Below are 18,861 nucleotides of genomic sequence, written 5' to 3'. Positions count from 1 at the left end.
TGAAACACATGTCCGGTTATATAATTATCAATTATATAAATTTTTTAAATAATTCACTAAAGCAATTTCGGTCGCTTGTAATTTTTCACTCAAAATATTCATATAATTAATTTTTTAATTTCATTTTATAAAAATTCCTAGTTGTATAATTTTTACCTCACCGGTTTGAATTCATCATTCATAGTACAATTTTAATAACAATTTATTGGCTATAATCTCTTGTAAAAATATAATGTCTATTAACGTTTCTTATTTATAATTTCTGAAATTTTAACTTTTACCCTGTAGTATAAAATATGTCGTTACTCTAGACTTCTCTAGACATTCACTCTTTTTTCCTTTCTAATTAAAATGCATTATTTGCTATTATAGAATTTGCATCTTCAGTCTGTCATGATTTTTTTTCACAAAAAAGTGAGATTATGTGTTGGGAAAAAGAAGATTCCTGTTGTTGATCGTACTTTTCGAGGCTAATAGATGCTCAATAGAAACGAATGAACTTTCGATGTACGAGCAATCACATCACTTACAAGATATCTTCTAATAAGATACAGAACGTGTTCCCTTTCTCTTCGAATAAGGGAATACGTGGAAATTATTTATTTCTCACTCAGTCGTCTTTTACTGTCATTTTTCATCTTCTTTATAGGCTGAATTGATATTTCCAACCTTTCCTTCCATGGATATGACTTCATTAGTATCTTCTTCTTCTGATATTTCTACGTATTTGTAGAATATGGTCATCACGGCGAATAACGCTATAACTACCGCCATCAAACCAGCATATAAAAAAATCTCGAATACCTGCAAAATAATTAAATAAAGAAATTTAGTCTGCATGTGCTTTGCTCAGTGCTTAATTAAAAAAAACATCGTAAGAAATATAAAATGAAAAGAAATGAATATTTAGAGCAGAAAATTGCGTGAATTTTACTAATCATATAATGATCGATTTCACTTACTTGCCGCTCGAAGGGACGCGCACCCTTTATGATCACTACAATAAGATTGCCGAAAGCCACGCTCAGCAGCCAACCTGCTGTGAGCAAGGACTTCATGCTCACTGGTGCCTGAGTGAAGGCGAACTGCAAACCCGTCACGGAGAACATTACCTCGGCCATCGTGATGATGACATACTGCGGCAACATCCAGGCCATGTGCAGTGAATTAGGTGGCGTAACCGCAACTGTATTGCTTTTTGGCTGATCGTTTTCGTGCATAAGAGAACCCACTATGGTGTACACTCCACCGGATTTAAAAGGCACGTTTTTTTGTAGTAGTTTTTCATCTAGGTAGATGTCATATTCGCTTGGAGTTTCGAGTTTTTCTAACTCTGATTGTGAAAAATTTGAACTGATGATCGGAATTGACATTACTACTGTCTTATCCTTACGCAATTCCAATTTAGCGTTATTTAAATCGGACGCAAGATATATAAGACCACGAACCATCGGATTGCCCTTATCGTGCTTGTTTACCGTGTCCGTATATTTATGTTCTAATCCTAATGGCGTTAAAACCAAAGATGTTGCAGTTTTCTCCTCGCCCGTAATTTCGAATTCTAATAAAAAAAGTTATATAAAATGTATGGTAAAGTATTAATAATGTATTGATATTTGTTTATTGATGAATTTTACCTTTTGGGTCTCGCAATTTTTCATAGCCCTTATTAATGCAGTCTGTAAAATTTGCTGTATAGGGTATTGTAATTTTCCCATTTGCTTTTACTTCTAAAAATTCTACCATATTTAGCGGGGGTACTGAGCTGGGATCTTGGTTTATCATATTTATGCTCACGCTACAATCCATTGTATTAAAAATTCGTATTTGAGCGAATCCATCTGTCGGTAATTTTGGATATGTTTTCTAGAATCATAAAAATTAAGATGTAAAGCATTGTAATTTTTCATAGTTTAAGTTTGGCAATAACTATAGAAATATGTGGTAATATATAAATAAATTGAAGCTGTCATATATATTTTTAAGAAATTTTTAACAAGCTTTGTATCATAGGATATATATCAAACATTTTGTATATACATATACAGAATTTATTGTTACCTCGATTTCTAATTCAACAATACCGGCTGCAACAAAAGCAACGCTGGCCAAAAATCCGCCAACAACGAGCTTCTTCAAGGGCGTATCGATGAAATGTATTTTGGCGAAAATTGGATAGATACAAGTCTCAAAGATTGGTATAAAAATAATGATCAACAATGGATTGACGGCTTGCAATTGATCGGGTAGCAGCACAAAACTACCTATTTGCCCATCCATTCGTGTTGCTTGGAATGTCCATTGAGAGCCTTGCTGATCATACAGCGCCCAGAATATTGGCAGTGGTACAAATAATTTCAGGACCCGCAGTGCAATTTTTATATCTTCGATCAGTTTGCTGTCATAAGTATCATTGGCATGATCGAGCCAATGATCACGTTTCTCTCCTTTGCCTTTGATTTTATTGTAAATCGCATGCTGGTTTTAAAAGATAAAGTTTCATATATTTAAAATATGTACATTCTAAACTATTTTAGAGAAAGTAAAAGAGATTGGTTTAGCTTGTGTGTTTTAAATAGTAATTTATATTTTAATTATACAGTCAATGCTGTTATATGATAGTCTTTGTCACATTAACAATCTTTATTGCGAATCTTTGAAGTACTTAAAATGATTTGAGATACGACTTACGCAAATGCACTTGGAAACTTTAACGATGAGATTTCCCGTGGGACTCACTATTTTGTACAGTCTTTTTCCCAAAACAAATATCACTGAAAATAAATTCTCATTTAATAAAACTGCATCTATATGGATAGGAAAAGTTTTATCTTATATTTTCTTATCCTTACCAATCGATAGAATCATTAAAATGGCTGGTACTAAAAATGCTATGAAGTAACAATCTTTTTTCCAGCATTGTGTTTCACGAATCACCGGAGTCAGCAAAGTTGAAATTAGGGAACCTGTATTAATAGAGAAGTAGAAGAGAGAAAAGAACGTTGCTAATTGTCGTTCTTGCTGAGGTAGGATGAACTGATCGCCACCGAAGGCCGATACGCAAGGTTTTATTCCGCCTGTACCAAGTGCTATTAGGAATAAACCTACCATAGAAAATTCCCTGGAAAGTTGGAAAAGGTTTACTTTTGTCGACAAGAATTAAAAGGTCTTTAAAATTAACAGCGCTAAAATGATATTTAAATTAAATTCTATTTTATAATATTTAAATTGAGATATTAAGATTTTTAGATGCAGAAGTTATTTCTTTTATAATCTATGCTATTTTTGGATATGTTAATATTAATGTTTATTTTAAATATATGTCTCATACTAACTTTGAGGGTGCACTGGGTAATGCTGCACTCCCTGCCGCACTCAGAGATAGAATCACTTGTCCAAGCGCGTAAACAATACTCAAATAAAATATAGTGTTGAACTTTCCGAGCCACGAATCGGATAGTATCGCACCAAATATCGGAAAGAAATAGACCAAACAGGAGAAGACATGATAGATTATTGTAGATGTGTCTTGACTATATTCCAACATGTTAAATAAGTACAAAGACAGGACGGCTAAAAAATAATTTCACGTTAGTTTCATGATCTCTTTTTATTGAATTGTATCTCTCTTTAATGAATCAGATTCAAAATTAACATCAAAGTTTTATTATCTCAATAATATTACTAGAGTTATCGACTTAAATAAAAATATGAGTTCTATTAACAATGTATCTTTTGATATTTTAAATATTTGATATTTTTATAGATTTTACGGATCTCAGAAAGATAAATATAATGTAATAAAATATTACTCAGAAAAATAATACAATAAAACAAGAAAATCTCAGAAAATATCATTTGTTTGAGATTATCAAATTTGTTGCTAGTATTTCCATAATAATACATGTTACAGAGATTAAACTGCATCCAATCAAATTGTCAATACATAATAGTAAAACGAAAAGTTTATTCCGTGCCTTCAATTAAAAACTGCTAGTTTCAGCCAGAATTATCATTAAAGAAGCAATTATACTCATTTGTCGTAGCATTCTTTTTAAATTACATAAACTGCAATGTGACTAACGTTAAATTAATATATATATTAACAATTTATATACTTACTGCGCATTCCATAATAACAAAATCTCTCGCAAAATTCATTGCTGATAATGAAGAACACCGCTTTGGGATACTTCGGTTTCTAAAAGTTTTTTTAAGAAGAAAAATTTATTCTTTTTGCAATAACATATTATAAAAATTAAATATAAATTCATTAAATATATAATAATGTGTTTAAAAAATTATTTTATGTTAAGTACATAGTACAATCAATAAAAAACCGCAAAAATGATATAATATGCACGGAAAAAATAAGTCAGTTGCAACAACTAGAAATTATCAGTTGGCTCAGTTCAGTTGAAGTAACATGAAGCTTATCTACATTAACTAAAATGTTGTTCACATTAACAAATGCTTTAAATTTCAGGACTTTGTTCATTCTAACTTTGCATTCAAAGGCTCACTTTTTTATACCTGACAACTAGCTGATCAGTATCAAGAAATATATAGCTCAGATAAAAGATTATGGGAGGTATAATTGAAAAAATTAGATGTTTTTTTTAATCAATAAAGCTACAACTTCAGAGATTCTTTATTGATTTTGCGATTACTTATTGACTATAATTTTACTATGTAATTTTAATTTATTACTTATTTCATTAATAAGAATAACTTTTTTACAAGTTTTAAATGCGATTTAATTGTTAATATAAAGACTTAAATAGAAATCGAGTTAAATTGATAGCTACTTATTAAATTCTAGTTCAGTCATTTTAATTCTTGAATTCAGTTTGTACTAAAATAAAAAATAATTCGTACTAAAATAAAATAAAATTTTAACTAGTCGAGAAATAAAGCCCATTTTCTGCTAACGAGACATTTGACCTATGTTATGATAGTAGCTTTTCGTAGAAAAATATCTAGCGCAATCACATTGACCCGATTAACATCATTACACAACAGGCACATTAATTTTCCAGGGTTTCCCAATGAAGATCGAAATATGAAGGTCGTGCCGACCGAATTATCATTTGTGCCGTATGTCTGAGCTTAACGACTAGGGACAAAGACTTTAGAAGCAAGATAACAAAATAAACCGGCACAATACTTTGCGTGAGATAATTTGCATTTTCACATAATGTTCTCAAATTACGAGAGTGTGTATTTATTATTTCCGCTGTGTCGATATTTACTAAGTCTTTGGAAATTAATAAAATTTAAAATTAAAATATAAATATTGAATATTAATATATAACAATATAAGAAAGTTGAATATAATATATTAAAATATAACAAAGAAATGTTGAAATGAATAAAGATTCTAACAAAGAAATGAGTGAGAGATATACATCCATATAATAACAGAAAGACATTTATGAAATAGTAAATTAAAAATTATTGGCAATATAAAATCATGTAACCTTGAAAATAAACTTTTACAAAATTGTTTTTGCAATTAGACTTTTAAAACTAAGGTTGTTTACAGGTATACAAAAAACTTAAAAATTCAAACATGTTTTTGCATGAATGGATTGTTGTGTAGTAAATAATTTTCACAATGATCCATTTTCAGTTATTGCTCTGACAATTAAGTCGATGATGCATTGTCTTCTGACGGACGTAGGCACGTATGCGAGCATCGATAGCGAATGATGTAAAGCACAATATACATTGCATTACGATATACTATCAATTGATATGAAAGACATTAGTATTTAAAAATAGCCTGACGCAATTCCATATTGTTATAAAACAATGTTAATTATAAGACGTTTGTAATTTTTTTTAAACGTTTCAACAATAATAATAACATCATCATTTATCTCAGAAAATATCGTTTAAGATTATCAATTTATTACTACGCTGTTATTGAAACATTACTTCAACGATTGTTTAAATGTCATGGAAAAATATGACACCGTTGAAGATATCACACTCTAGCAATAAATACTAATTATATATATATTTTTAAAGAGGACGCACCAACTCTTCTGATGAAAATATTCTCAATATTCAAAGATTAAAAAGCTATTATCGACGTAAGCTATTAATCTATATATTCATATACAACATTGTTCATATAATTTTAATAATATTAGGTATATGTTATTAATATTTTACTAATTAGATAAGATTTAATATAATTCTTTTAAAATAAAATTTAATGTGTTATTAATTTTTTTATTAATCTATTTAAAGTAAAATCTAATGTGTTTTAAGATTTTATAAATATGAAAAAAAATTTCGATTGTTAAAAAAGTTTAAAGAGTTATAGAAGGAACTTCCAAGATGCTCTATATTCTATATTATTACTTATTGTTAGTGGAAAGTTTACGAATGCAGACAGATAAAAACACATAGAATATTTACAACTCTTGATAAAGCACGCTCTTTTTCAACGATTAATGCATTTACGTAGTACGCACGAATGTGACAAAACTCGCAGAGATTATAAAGATATCTTAATCTACAATATCTGTACTTTCCTTTTGATAATTGCTTCATCAAATCTATATCTCGATAATGCTCGTCAAGTAGTTACGTTGTGAATAAACAATTTGATAATAATGCATGTATATGAGGAGCTCGAAAAGATGATCTAATTTCAGATATGCACGGTAATATCATCGGTATTTACTAATTTTGTTTGTATACGGAAATCATGTCTCGCAGTATCCGCATTTATTATCCGCACGAGGAAATCGGAAGGGATTAGAGAACTTGTAAAAAAACTTGCGTCTTAGAGAAAGTATAGTAGACGGCCGTGATTAAGAGAATTAGTCGGGTATGTTGAGGTGAATGGAAGTGAGTCAGTGAACCAGCGCTCAATTGAAAAACTGATTTATCTTCCGAGCCTAATCACGTCAATTGTTGTATAATTTAAAATACACATGTAAATAAATAAATATTATGGTGCATATTTAAATTGTAACACATATTTGTTTTTTTCAGCGTAAAAATGTACAAGAAATGAAAGCATTTATAAAATATTTCATAGAGCAGTTTTTAAATAAATTTGGATCTACACATCTACAAAGATCAAATCAAGGATAATTTAATTTAAATTTTATTAAAAAACCGAAAAGTGACAAAGACGGAGTATACATGAATTTACGTTACATTTTTAAGTAAGAATCTGAACAGAGACAATTCTTTCTTGCAGTACAAATCTGCAATAAAGGTTTCACCACTTTTCTCTCGATATTTATTTTGTAAAATTCTGAAATAATTCTGCAATATTTCTTCGTAAGCAAAAGCGATTTCTAGTTTATCCTTCAGTCTGTCCTTCAGAAAAATGAGTATTAGATAAAATTTACTTTATTCACTACCATTTAATAAGTTTACCTGCCGCACATTCATTTTATTCACAGTCATCGTACGCGCAGTGGATCACAATCACGATCACGATGGAGAGAGAGAGAGGAGAGGGAGAGAACCGATGTAAATATCAAGATCGATCACTACCGCGAGGATCGTGTTCACTTCATCGGGCGAGATATTCTGCCCGATAAGTTACAACGCACGTCCACGTACGACCAGATCGAGGAGTAACGACGACCGATCATTCGTCGTCGGTTTCGACGGCTCCGCTCGTACGCGCTCGTACATCGAGACTGACATCAGCGACCATTAGTGAGTACAATACTGCTCACAGAGTAGGTAGGTAGGTAGGTAGGTAGGTAGGTAGGTAGGTAGGCTGGTAGGCACCACCATGTGAGCACAGTATATCTCGAAGCGAGCATAATACATCCGTGACGGGCCAGGCATTACGTCGTGGTGCGTTCCATCGTAGTATTTGGAACAACGTGAAAGTACGTGGTCGCGTACAGGACCACGTGTGACCTGCCGTTTATTTTCCGCTGCAGGTGGTTTTCAGATACGTGCGGCTGTGTAATAGTTTCCGATTTAAGCCTGATCAATTTCGGGGGATTACGAGTTGACGATTGGAAAGAGTACACGTATAAAATATACATGGGAAAAGAACGATTTTGCTAAAGTACCTAAAAATTTAGATTATAGTTACAGATCTTGTTTCATCCTTTAAATAATTATATAGAACACGCTCAAGTAGATTGCCAGAATGTCAAAATTTTTTGTCATTATATTTGAGCGTCTTACATATCGCTGGTCTAACATAATTTTTTTAAGGTCTGTATCCAGTTAAATTTTTAAATATTTTAGCAAAATTATTTTTCCACGCGCGCGGAAAAGAAGATAAAAACATCGCATAATTTTTTTACAAAATTGTGTGAATTTCTCTTTTACATTTAATAAATATTTCTATGTATGAAATATCTCTATCTGTATAAAATAATTAATTCCGTGCAACACGCCTATTACTATTAAAAGAAAACGTCACAATACTAATATTAGAAATCTGTGACTTATGCTGCCTCGTCAATGATATAAATAAATTATGTGCATTTGCGGAATAAAAATCGCAGAAGCTGCGCATTTTGTATAGTACAATCAAACATGCACTGTACAAGTGTAATTAAAAGAATCTCAGGCATATCCGTCAATTCAATTGTTAGATTATGATTCCTGGTAAAATTACATCACATATGCACATGTATTTGTATAAGCCTCATTTATATATTATCTGCAAATTATAGTAGAATGACACGATTGTCGGTTGAAGTCGAATTATTATAGTCATATCTTTTATTTACCGTGGAAGATAAGCATTGTTAAACAGATATGATTATACAAAAAACACGATTGTTCATCCCGACTGTTAACAAAATAATTTAGAATTGATTAAACTAATCTTTCGAGATCTTCTTAATCTATCGGGAAAAACCAATCCGCAAAGTAAACGACGTTTTATAAAAACTACCGTCGAAACTTTCGTGCAAACTTTCATCTCAAACTGGAATATCACGTGTATTGCAGAATCCCCTCCCGTAAAACGACGAGGTCGGATCGCGATGACAAGTAACGCGAAGAGATTGCTCAATAAAAACGCGATGGTACGTGAATGTAAATTCGATGCGGGACATTTATCCGTGACAATTTTGTAATATTGAAAAACATCGGAGGACGACTTCGCTTGCCAGCGAGCATCATCTCTCACACATCGTTTCTTTTTTTTTCTCGTCGCATTAACATTGACGTAGTACATAACGTACACGAAAAATGCGAGTCGCGTTTATCCGCAACATTACGATTAAATTATGTAAGGTGCCATTATGTTACACGCTTGAGTGCACAGTAATAACAATTTTCCGATCTCGCAGTAACATTATTGAGTGCAAAAATAATTCAAGTACTTTCATGCAAATTTTCGCCGGAAATATGGACAAACAAAATTATCAAATAAGACTGACACAAATATCAATATGGAGATATATTCCTATCTTATTTATTTTATCCATCTGAAATCTTATAGATCGTAAATATAAAAAATTTTTTAAAAACTTAAATATATATAGACTATAAATTATATAAAAGCATATGTAACGTAATGCTTCATGAATATTTATGTTGAATCTTACCTCTTCTTGCGCCTCGGCATTGCTCTGATTATCCGGGTGATCTAAAACACGTAATATAAATATCTAAGAAGCTGATTCATAATATTTAAGTCTAAGATAGATACTTTCATAGGAAAATCAAAACTGACAAAGTTATACAGTGTTGAGAATCAATATAACCATTAAAAGTCTCTCTGTTTATAATAATTACAATCTATTTCAATGATTAATTTATAATAATGACAAATTGAATAATTTATAACTCTGATTGTTTTAATTTAAAGATCAATCACTGTTAGTAGTCTATTTTAATCTATCTTAGTGAAAGCAATCGAGACGACCATTTACGCTGATCATCAATATTCATGGCGGCTATTTGGCTGTTTAAATTAGGTCACAGTCCAATCGCGTATTACGCCGATAAAAGAATCATTAGGAAAATAGTTATGACAATTAAATCGTTGAATATCTGATCGTGAATATTTATCGCGATGTAATAATGTCTAAAAACATTGGATTTAGCAAAATAAGATAATGCAGTGATATTGTTTACGTCATTTTTGACTTTGTTCCGTTACTCCATAACTTCTTATCACGCTTCCTGTATTAATTACAACGATTTATCCTAGATAAATGACGTTGTCAAAAGAGACAAAGAGATTATTTTTATCGTAAAGTTTAACAATTGCCATCAGTCATATCTGCGGATGCAATACTTGACATTCTTCGAGAAGATAAGAAAACTGTTTACTATACCAGTTTAAAAATTTTTGTTGATTTAAAAAAAATAATATTTTGATTGTTGCTGTTTTATCATCATGTTGCTGTTGTGTCTTCTTAAATAGCGCAATATATTTTGTTTTATTAGAATATATTAGTAATCCAATGTTTGCATAGCACTTTTCTATCCATTAAATCACTTGTCATCAAATGCTTGTCTCTCTGTCCTATTTAACTACAATATAAGTAATAAAATATCTTTATACATAATTAAAAAATTGTGTAATATTTCAAGTTATTTTATTATTACTTGTCAGTTTATATTTTATTATATTACTTATCGTAATTTATTATGTTTTTTTATTTTATATAAATGACACAACAATGGTCTGCTGTTCATGTAAGATAAGAAAGTCCTCAATAATCTAAACATTTGTTAAATTACTAAATTACCTAACGTTTACTTTTATAAGTACAGATAGAATGGCTCTCAAAACAATTCTTTTTACATTCTATCAGCACTTTCATTTTTCAATCCGTGTTTCTATTAAGACTTAAATTATTTAATTGACAACTCAGTTATTTACTTTTAATAATATATCTCAACCATTCATAGATTTATCAATTAATATAACTAAAATAACGAAACGATTCTGCGATGAAACTGACAATTGTAAAGCGCTTTGTTAAGTACATTTGAGAAAAAAAAATTGATATTATTTCTATTACCAAATAATATTAATAACGCAATTAAGAGAAGTTTATATCAAAGAAAAGTATTCTTAATTCAATTGATTTTTATTGGTACCAGTTTCCTTTTAATGTTTTGTTTTAATTTCATTTTAATTTTAAATTTGTAACAACGATCTTTAATTAATAAAGTTTTCAAATACAAAATTGGTTCTGGAATACAAAATTATTAATGGAATATAAAAGTAATTCCATCACTTAAAAAAATTTTTTTTAATACAAAAATATTCAAACATGTTCATGGTTGGGTGAGATTTCGTTTCAGTTTATCTTGAATCATATAATCAATCAAATTCCAAGTGGATCAAAGAGAAGTAAGGACTTGGAAGAAGATAATACAAAAGTAAAGATAATGCAAAGACCATGTAAAAATCTATATCATAATATATATTAGAGATTGGAAATTATGAATTAGAGATTATAATTCAACCAAACAGAAATGGATTAAAATAAAAATTAATCTGATTTAATTCGAATTCTAATCCTCTAATTCTCTTCACAATTCACAATCTTGAATCTCCAATGCATAATCTGATATAGGTCTAAGACTCTTATTACAACAGTAACAATCGTATTTTTAAATAATTTTTTTATGTGATGGAAACCGAAACGCTGCCATTATAATTGATAAAAAATGGGATACCTCGAATTTCATTTTCGGAATTCTTTCTCTTAAATACGTCCATTGTCACCGATTCTCCTCAGTCCAGCTTGTTCTCGCGATGTTTGATCGGGCACTGATCCGTCTTTTCGTCCGTAATATCGAGTTTGAATTATCGCTCTTCATCTTATCTACCTGTGCACAAAGAAATCTGATTACAAAGACATTTGTGAGTTTTTATCGTACGCCGCAGTATTGTTCTCAAAAATCACAAGATCCTGCCGCGTGGGTATGAAACGAGTATCGAATGGCATTCGAGTAATTAACCAAACGACATGGAACTTAGGCGATGTTCTCTTTTTGTTTTCTTTACCGTTTTCAGCAAAACCTACTATCAGTACGTTTAAGTTACACGACATACGTGGTAGTGTCCGGAAATCTCTTCGTAAACAAATCGCAAGCGTGCCATGATAAACACATACGGTGAAGACGTTTGGAAAGGACTCGGGAGGATTTCAGAAAGATTTGTCGAGATTACCTATCGAGAAGAATTAACCATCAGGATACACGAGTGCCTGATGCATACCAATTACCGCGCAATTACATGCATGAAGTCGCGCGTTCAAAATAAGTGTCAAGGCAGCCACGATGTCCGGTCGGTGCGGTGTATGTACTCGTTCTTCGAAAGTGCACACTGCACCCGCGCCCGCGCACCTGCGCATCAGATCGTCATACGCTCGACCTCGATCTCCAATCGATTAAAAATCGATTGATCGTTGGTTTTTTTTTCGATACTTTTTTCGAAAAGAATTGAAGGGATTATTTATTTTAATTTTCTTTGATTATATCAGCATTTTCTAATTTTCATCCCGAGTGATGCTAATGTAAGAAGAATGTGAATAGTACTCCAGAATTATTATAGATAATCTCTATTAACTTTTTTCTTTTATTATTCTCTTTATATATAAAGAATTATTTTCTTCTCTTTTTTGACATCAAAATAATGATGAAAATAACATCAGCTTGCTACCTGGAAATTCTCCCCTTTCTTCTTTATTCCGCGGGACGTTGTATTCAAAATAAAATGACAAAGAAAACGTTTTACCTATATTAATAAATGATGGAGTGGGCTTAATTTTGACCTGTTCGTTTTCGGAGCAGCGGGTCATTTAACGCGAGAAGGGGAACGAAGTCGCGGATGTATAACGGTAAAAACCATCCGCTGTCTAGCAGTAGCAAGAGTCACCCGGGTTCTCCAGTTACAGAGACGAAGAAAGGGGAGGAGGGATCTCCTCTCCCAGTGCTGTCCTCGTGTTCGTTGACGTCTACAGACTTCTCGCAGTGGAACTCTCGTTATCAATTTCACATACCAAAATTTTTTATCAGAGTTATTTTTATACATATAAATTGTAACAATGTTGAGAACTACTGAGAAAGTTTACTTTTTTTCTTAGAAATTTTCTTATGTACGAATATTCTAAGATTTTTTTAAGTTTTCTTATCCTATAATCTTAAAAAAATATACTTTCAGACTTCAGAAAATAAATTGTTCTAGACTTTATAAAATTTTATTAGAAAAATTTTAGAACTTTAGATTTATCAGAATTCATATTGAAAGAACTTTAGGAAAAATATAGACGTTTGCTCACCTGCAAGTAATATTGTGAATACACTTTAACAAAATATTTGTAAGCTGTATTAATTTTTAAAATATGTTATAAATATATATTTACAAAATATATTAATAAATTATATCGTGGCTGCGTTCCGAAATTCACTACTAATACTGAAAATCTATAGTTCATGTTACGTTACGTATATTATAGATTTTTAGTATAGTTTTTGATAGTGAATTTCGGAACGCAGCTCATGTGTATTCGCAGAGATGTATTTTTTGAATTTGCGAGCGAAATTTGAAGAGATCTGAGAAAATAGTTTGCGAGGATAGTATGGAGAGGGATGCTCCAGGAAGTCCCTTGTATCCCCGACTAAGTCCGTTCCTGATGATCGCGAGACTTGCATGAGAGACTGCGAGAAACGACAAGTGGACTGAGGAGCAGCGAGGAGGCGACGACGTATTCGCGAGCGATGGGGTTCGACGTGGGCCGTTTCCAGGGTGAGGTGGACGAGGAACTCGTGTGCCCGATATGCTCTGGCGTGCTTGAGGATCCTGTTCAGGTAGGCCGTACTCGATTCGTGGAAACCCCGCGACCTACAACCGTATCCCACCCTAACCTCCACTGTTTGCGTTCATGTTGTGCGAAGAGCCTTCTCGAATTCGAGAGGAGAAAAAAAGGGGAAATTTTTACAAATAGGATTATTTCAGTTTTCGAAGGGAGTGAAGGGCATCGAAAAGTCCGATTTTTTCGCGCGAGTCTCCATCTGAGTTTATCTTGCCGACTCGTTTCTGCAAGCGAGAGGTTGATGGAAGACATTCGCAACGAGATTTTGTTTGTTTTTGTACATCGAGAGGCGAAGAGAAATAGCTTTCTACCACGTAAACATTTGCTCAATCGCTTCATTTTCCGAAGCTTTCCGTCGTTCTTGGTTTCCGTTACGTCTCTTGCCTCGAAATCAAGGCGCACGAAGTCGCCTATCCGCCAATACAGGTTAGCCTAACTTATCGCTTTTAGCGATACTACTGACCTTTATTATGAAGCCTGTTCTTTGGTTGTACTGCTGTACTGCAATAAGTTAAAATAAGAAAAAAATATTTGTCTTATTCTAACTTATTGCACCAGTGCAGCGACAAAAAAAAACAGACCTATCGTCATTTGCGTCAATCAATCAGAAAACATAAATCTGTAGCTGCCCTCATTCTCCGACTTGCAAGTATAATAAAAAGTGCTACTTTGTCCCTGGAGGGACGGAATTCTATTGGGTTGCAAAGAAGAAGAAAAGAATCAGAAAACGTTTGCTTTCTTGTACCTATAATTTCGCTGTGAAATGCGTTCGAATACGTATTTCATTCTGTATCATTTTTTCGCACTTCATCGCATTCCAGGAATAATTTTTGTTTTCCAATTATTATTTTTGTATTACAAGACTTACATAGTGCTTAATGTATTGTTTGCTTTATCTGGGGAATGGAAATTGAATCCACAAAACTGAACTTATGATGGTAAAAAATATTTGTATTCAATTAAAAAAGTATGTATATGTTGTATAAACTACCGTCTTCTCTCCTACATGCATTTTCAACATTTTTCATAATTCTATTTCTAAACAGTTTTCCAACTTCAAGTATTTGCTCATGTTGTTTTCGTACTTAAAAATTATCATCATTTTATCCTTGGAAGGCATTGATTTATCTGACCAAAGAGTAGCATGTACTTATACAATCCTTTATTCCTTTAAAGTTGTAGCAGCTTATGGACTTGCAGGTGAGCAATGTGTTGCAGGCGCCAGTGTGTGAGCATGCTTTCTGTCGCACCTGTATCAACGAATGGATAAATCGTCAGCCTACGTGCCCTCTGGATCGTACACCCATCACGTCCACTCAGCTTAGAGCAGTCCCCAGAATTCTGAGGAATCTACTGGCCCGTTTGTGCATTAAGTGCGACAACATCACATACGGTTGCACCGTGGTTGTAAAGCTAGACTGTCTGGCCATGCATCTTGAGCAGTGCGAATATAATCCGAAGAGACCAATGCAGTGTGAGCAGGGTTGCAGTTTGATCATCCCCAAGAACGAACTGAAGGATCACAATTGCGTGCGTGAGCTCCGCAATCTGATAACACAGCAGCAGCAAAAGCTGAACGACATGAAGCGTGAACTTGACGAACAGCATCTGCAGATCAACGAACAAAAACGTGAGATCCATTTGCTGAAGGACTTTATGCGCGCGCTTCGAGTGTCGAATCCGGCAATGCGCGCGATTGCTGATCAGATGGAACGGGACGACGTCGTCAGATGGTCCGCATCTCTGCCACGCGCTAGGGTTACCAGATGGGGCGGGATGATTTCTACGCCTGACGAGTTACTTCAGGTACAAGCATTGAAATGGAAATATCTGGAATGAGTACACTATTGTTCGGAAAAAGAAATATACAATGTAGAATCGGTGTCTCTTTCTAGTCCTATGATTGATCACTTGCATAAAAATGACATGCTAATGTCATTTTTATGTGAGTGACCAATCACGAGTTACTAATAGCAATTAATTTATCAATTGTCAATTAAAGGCGATTTCATTTATCCTGAGATTGAATTTTTGACGTTTGCAGACGATGATCAAAAGAACTCTGTCAGAGTACAATTGTCCCCCTCATGTGATTGATGAGCTAATGGAGAACTGCCATGAGAGAAAGTGGCCACCAGGTCTAAATTCCCTCGAGACCAGACAGAACTCTCGACGACAATACGATAACTACGTGTGCAAAAGAGTGCCTGGCAAGCAAGCAGTGCTAGTCCTCCAGTGTGACAATATGCACATGCCGGAAGATATGATGGTTGAACCTGGGTTAGTGATGATCTTTGCGCACGGTATCGAATAGGGACATTCATATGTATATGAATACAATGTTATTAATTGAACACTAACGCGGATCCAGAAATACTGATGTCATGTCGCGAACGCGAATTCAAACTCTGATATCCATTTGTGGATTGACATAAGTCTTTTCTGGATCTTCATTGGATTAATGCGAAAACTTATCCGATCGTCGTCGTTTTACTCGGAAAATTCCTTCACCTCGGGATACTCGTGCGTTTATGGTTATTGAAACGCTGAGATTGCAAGATTGTCCTTGATGCGAATTTATTCCGAGGATAAATTGAAGCCGTAGCATACGGAAACGATGATTGCACACTATCGCCCTTTGTGATACGCGATTCTAGAAGCGCGATTGTCACGTACAGGATCGATTGGGATTATAATTGTAATCGATACGGTAAATAGCCGTACATGGTGGCCAATTCTGTACCGCCTACCGACAACTATCGGTGTCGTTGCGCAGGTTTTTTACCATATAAAATATCTGCGCAACGACACCGATAGTTGTCGGTAGACAGTACAGAATTGAGCCTATGGTACTCAACGCGTCAACGTTGTTCGACTCGCCGTTATTGATTACCTCGATCGAACCTCACACAGGAAAACTCAATCGAGTATCTGGATCGTTGCACTGTGATACACCACTTCGGTGAGAAACCTGAAATCGCGTGATAAATGACCGACTACCGCCTCTTCTCCTTAGCCAGTCGATTGATCGAATTGTATATTTTTTCGTCGGCGGTTCGTTTATCGTTCATTTCAGGATCATTTACGGATACTTAGAAGTCTGTGAATGTTTTACTATAATACTTTAGAGAAAGGAGAGAAAGAGACAGAGGAACGTAAACGATGATTGGAGAAAACTGCCATAATCTATAAGCACAAATGAGAAATCTCAGAATTGGTATACAGATTCGCCACAGTGACTTTTTTTTTAACACTTGAGGCGTATTGGTCCTGAAATCACATTTTTCCTCCTAACGATTTTTTTCTTTTATAATTCATACTTCCTCGAGTTTTTTCTTTTCTCTTTGAAAGTTTGTCCAGAGCTATGCATTTTAAACAAGTTAATCGTTATCATTTGACTGAATACGAATCTAGGCATTTCCTAAAAATTTGTTGCTAATTATCCTGTACTGAATCATGCACAAATAGCTTGCTTGCTTTAAGCTAATGACACATTCTGCTTACTCGTCATTGTGTTAGGGTGTTCTATCGTCTGTTAAAAGAAAGATTGAATTCAAATTTTTCACAAAGTGCTATCAAAATATTATTTGATAGTGGTGGAACACTCTACGTAAATTAATTATTGTAACAATTAGTTAGTTTGTATCGCAGTACTGACCTATGATTTGTCGCGTTACGAGTCGCGTAACGATAAATGCTTCTTTATGTAGCTTCTAATCTTGCCACGATGTATGACTGGTATAGGACCAAGAGATTATTGAAATTTATTCTTTTTGACAGTAATCATTCTTGTAATATATTTTTATAAGATAATGCCGCGAGATGAGATAGGATAAAAATATTAGAATTTGTTCTCTCGGAAACGCATCTGTATTCAGTACATCTTGCGTTACTTCCAATAAGTCTTCGAAAAAAATCAAATACGTGGATTGTCGCCCAAAAATGAAAGTATTTTTTGTCCGATAAATTATGTTATCTGATAAACACCGTGAATTTTAGATGTAATATTATAATTCTAGAGATTGTAGTAAGACAATTCGATAACAGGCTGATTTTATACATAAATATATATATAGTATATAATAATAATTGTAATAAAGCACAAATTTTACATATCATAAGTGATTTAATATACCTTATATTATTTTTTTCTCTTTTGGGGTTGTATATGTAATTCATAAATTTCATCTTGAATCACGCGAAACAAATAGATTTAAAAAATGATGTAACTTACATTAGCAGCATTGCACGAAATATTTTCATGGTTGTGATTTAGTAAATAATGCTATAATTTTCCACACTTGATATATGTACTTGTTAGATTTCTATTTTTACTCCAAAAAAATCAACAATTCATTCTTTTGTCACCATAATAACAATTTCAAAAAGATCTATTACATAATAAAAAAGCAACTATTTTTTCTAAAATTGTGTTAAAAAATAATTCATAAACACATAGTTTTCTACGTTCTCTACGTTTTCTACAACGTTCGACATTTTTTAATTGTTTCTTGGAAAATTTATCTCATTAAATTTGCATAAAATTGTCATTTGCTAATAGCTTTAGATTTTGCATTTATGGGATAGTTTTTATGTAATGATATATGATTTGCTATGATATAGGGCAATACTGACTTAGCATTTTTAGATGCATTTTACTTTCTCTTTGCGCTTTTATTAAAATTTTTCGAACATCGTGCTTATGTTCATAAATTATTTCGATTTGATTATTTATAATGATATGACATCGTGTCTTGAAAGAAGCAAATGTTATGTGTATAGAATGGCGATTTCCTGAATGATATCAAGACTGAGCCCTCCCAAAAATCTATAAGAATTTTTGCAAACTACATACAGGGTGTCTTGCATAAGGTATGAAATTCATAACTCCATGGAAAGATAGACGGAATCAAGGTGAACATAAGAGTGAACACAATAGTTTTTTAATATCTCTAATGATAGCCGAGATATTTTTCAAATTGTGCGAATGAGAGCGCACTGAGGAAAGTGCTGAGCCGCTCGAGCTACCGCCGGCAGCCAATGTTTAACAGTGGGCTGTGCTATAGCTCGA

The 18,861-nt window shown here is 33.1% G+C and overlaps 2 protein-coding genes and 1 long non-coding RNA gene across 7 annotated transcripts; 2 read left to right on the top strand and 1 right to left on the bottom strand.

Moving 5' to 3' along the window:
* Positions 1–98: 98 nt before the first annotated feature.
* LOC105829740 (peptide transporter family 1) lies at positions 99–12,403 on the bottom strand. Of its 2 annotated transcripts, XM_036282662.1 has the most exons (11): positions 12,146–12,403; positions 11,650–11,802; positions 9,558–9,598; positions 4,123–4,201; positions 3,336–3,573; positions 2,853–3,121; positions 2,692–2,774; positions 2,062–2,478; positions 1,638–1,866; positions 963–1,561; positions 99–804 (listed from the first exon to the last, which is right to left on the bottom strand). In XM_036282662.1, the coding sequence occupies exons 2-11, from the start codon at positions 11,690–11,692 to the stop codon at positions 628–630; spliced, it is 2,175 nt and encodes a 724-aa protein (XP_036138555.1). In that variant the 5' UTR covers positions 11,693–11,802; positions 12,146–12,403; the 3' UTR covers positions 99–627. The 2 variants fall into 2 exon arrangements, with proteins under 2 accessions (XP_036138555.1, XP_012524255.1); XM_012668801.3 differs by lacking the exons at positions 9,558–9,598; positions 11,650–11,802; positions 12,146–12,403 and adding an exon at positions 7,405–7,698.
* LOC118644344 lies at positions 3,088–4,861 on the top strand. Its single transcript, XR_004962158.1, has 2 exons — positions 3,088–3,166; positions 4,487–4,861. It is a non-coding gene; the product is annotated as an uncharacterized LOC118644344 (long non-coding RNA).
* A 981-nt stretch (positions 12,404–13,384) lies between the features above and the next one.
* On the top strand, positions 13,385–17,906 carry LOC105829741 (E3 ubiquitin-protein ligase NRDP1). Of its 4 annotated transcripts, none has more exons than XM_012668804.3 (3): positions 13,385–13,785; positions 15,009–15,596; positions 15,835–17,906. In XM_012668804.3, the coding sequence occupies exons 1-3, from the start codon at positions 13,696–13,698 to the stop codon at positions 16,102–16,104; spliced, it is 948 nt and encodes a 315-aa protein (XP_012524258.1). In that variant the 5' UTR covers positions 13,385–13,695; the 3' UTR covers positions 16,105–17,906. The 4 variants fall into 4 exon arrangements, with proteins under 4 accessions (XP_012524258.1, XP_012524256.1, XP_036138461.1 ...); XM_012668802.3 differs by having other exon boundaries at positions 14,991–15,596; XM_036282568.1 differs by having other exon boundaries at positions 13,387–14,216; positions 14,967–15,596.
* Positions 17,907–18,861: the final 955 nt, after the last annotated feature.

Source organism: Monomorium pharaonis, chromosome 1 (genome assembly GCF_013373865.1).
Source record: "Monomorium pharaonis isolate MP-MQ-018 chromosome 1, ASM1337386v2, whole genome shotgun sequence".
NCBI classification, from domain to species: domain Eukaryota; kingdom Metazoa; phylum Arthropoda; class Insecta; order Hymenoptera; family Formicidae; genus Monomorium; species Monomorium pharaonis.
Note: the sequence above shows the minus strand (reverse complement) of the source record. Positions and strands in the feature narration are given on the sequence as shown.

What these genes read in the sequence shown, in the direction of transcription:
- LOC105829740 (XM_036282662.1), bottom strand. Translation starts at nt 11,692, where the DNA reads ATGGACGTATTTAAGAGAAAGAATTCCGAAAATGAAATTCGAG. An exon ending in TTTAATGATTCTATCGATTG is followed by an intron (nt 2,775 to 2,852) that starts GTAAGGATAAGA and finishes ATTTATTTTCAG; the next exon opens with TGATATTTGTTTTGGGAAAA. An exon ending in CGCGTCCCTTCGAGCGGCAA is followed by an intron (nt 805 to 962) that starts GTAAGTGAAATC and finishes ATTATTTTGCAG; the next exon opens with GTATTCGAGATTTTTTTATA.
- LOC105829741 (XM_012668802.3), top strand. Translation starts at nt 13,696, where the DNA reads ATGGGGTTCGACGTGGGCCGTTTCCAGGGTGAGGTGGACGAGGAACTC. An exon ending in TGCTTGAGGATCCTGTTCAG is followed by an intron (nt 13,786 to 14,990) that starts GTAGGCCGTACT and finishes ATGGACTTGCAG; the next exon opens with GTGAGCAATGTGTTGCAGGC. An exon ending in CGCCTGACGAGTTACTTCAG is followed by an intron (nt 15,597 to 15,834) that starts GTACAAGCATTG and finishes TGACGTTTGCAG; the next exon opens with ACGATGATCAAAAGAACTCT.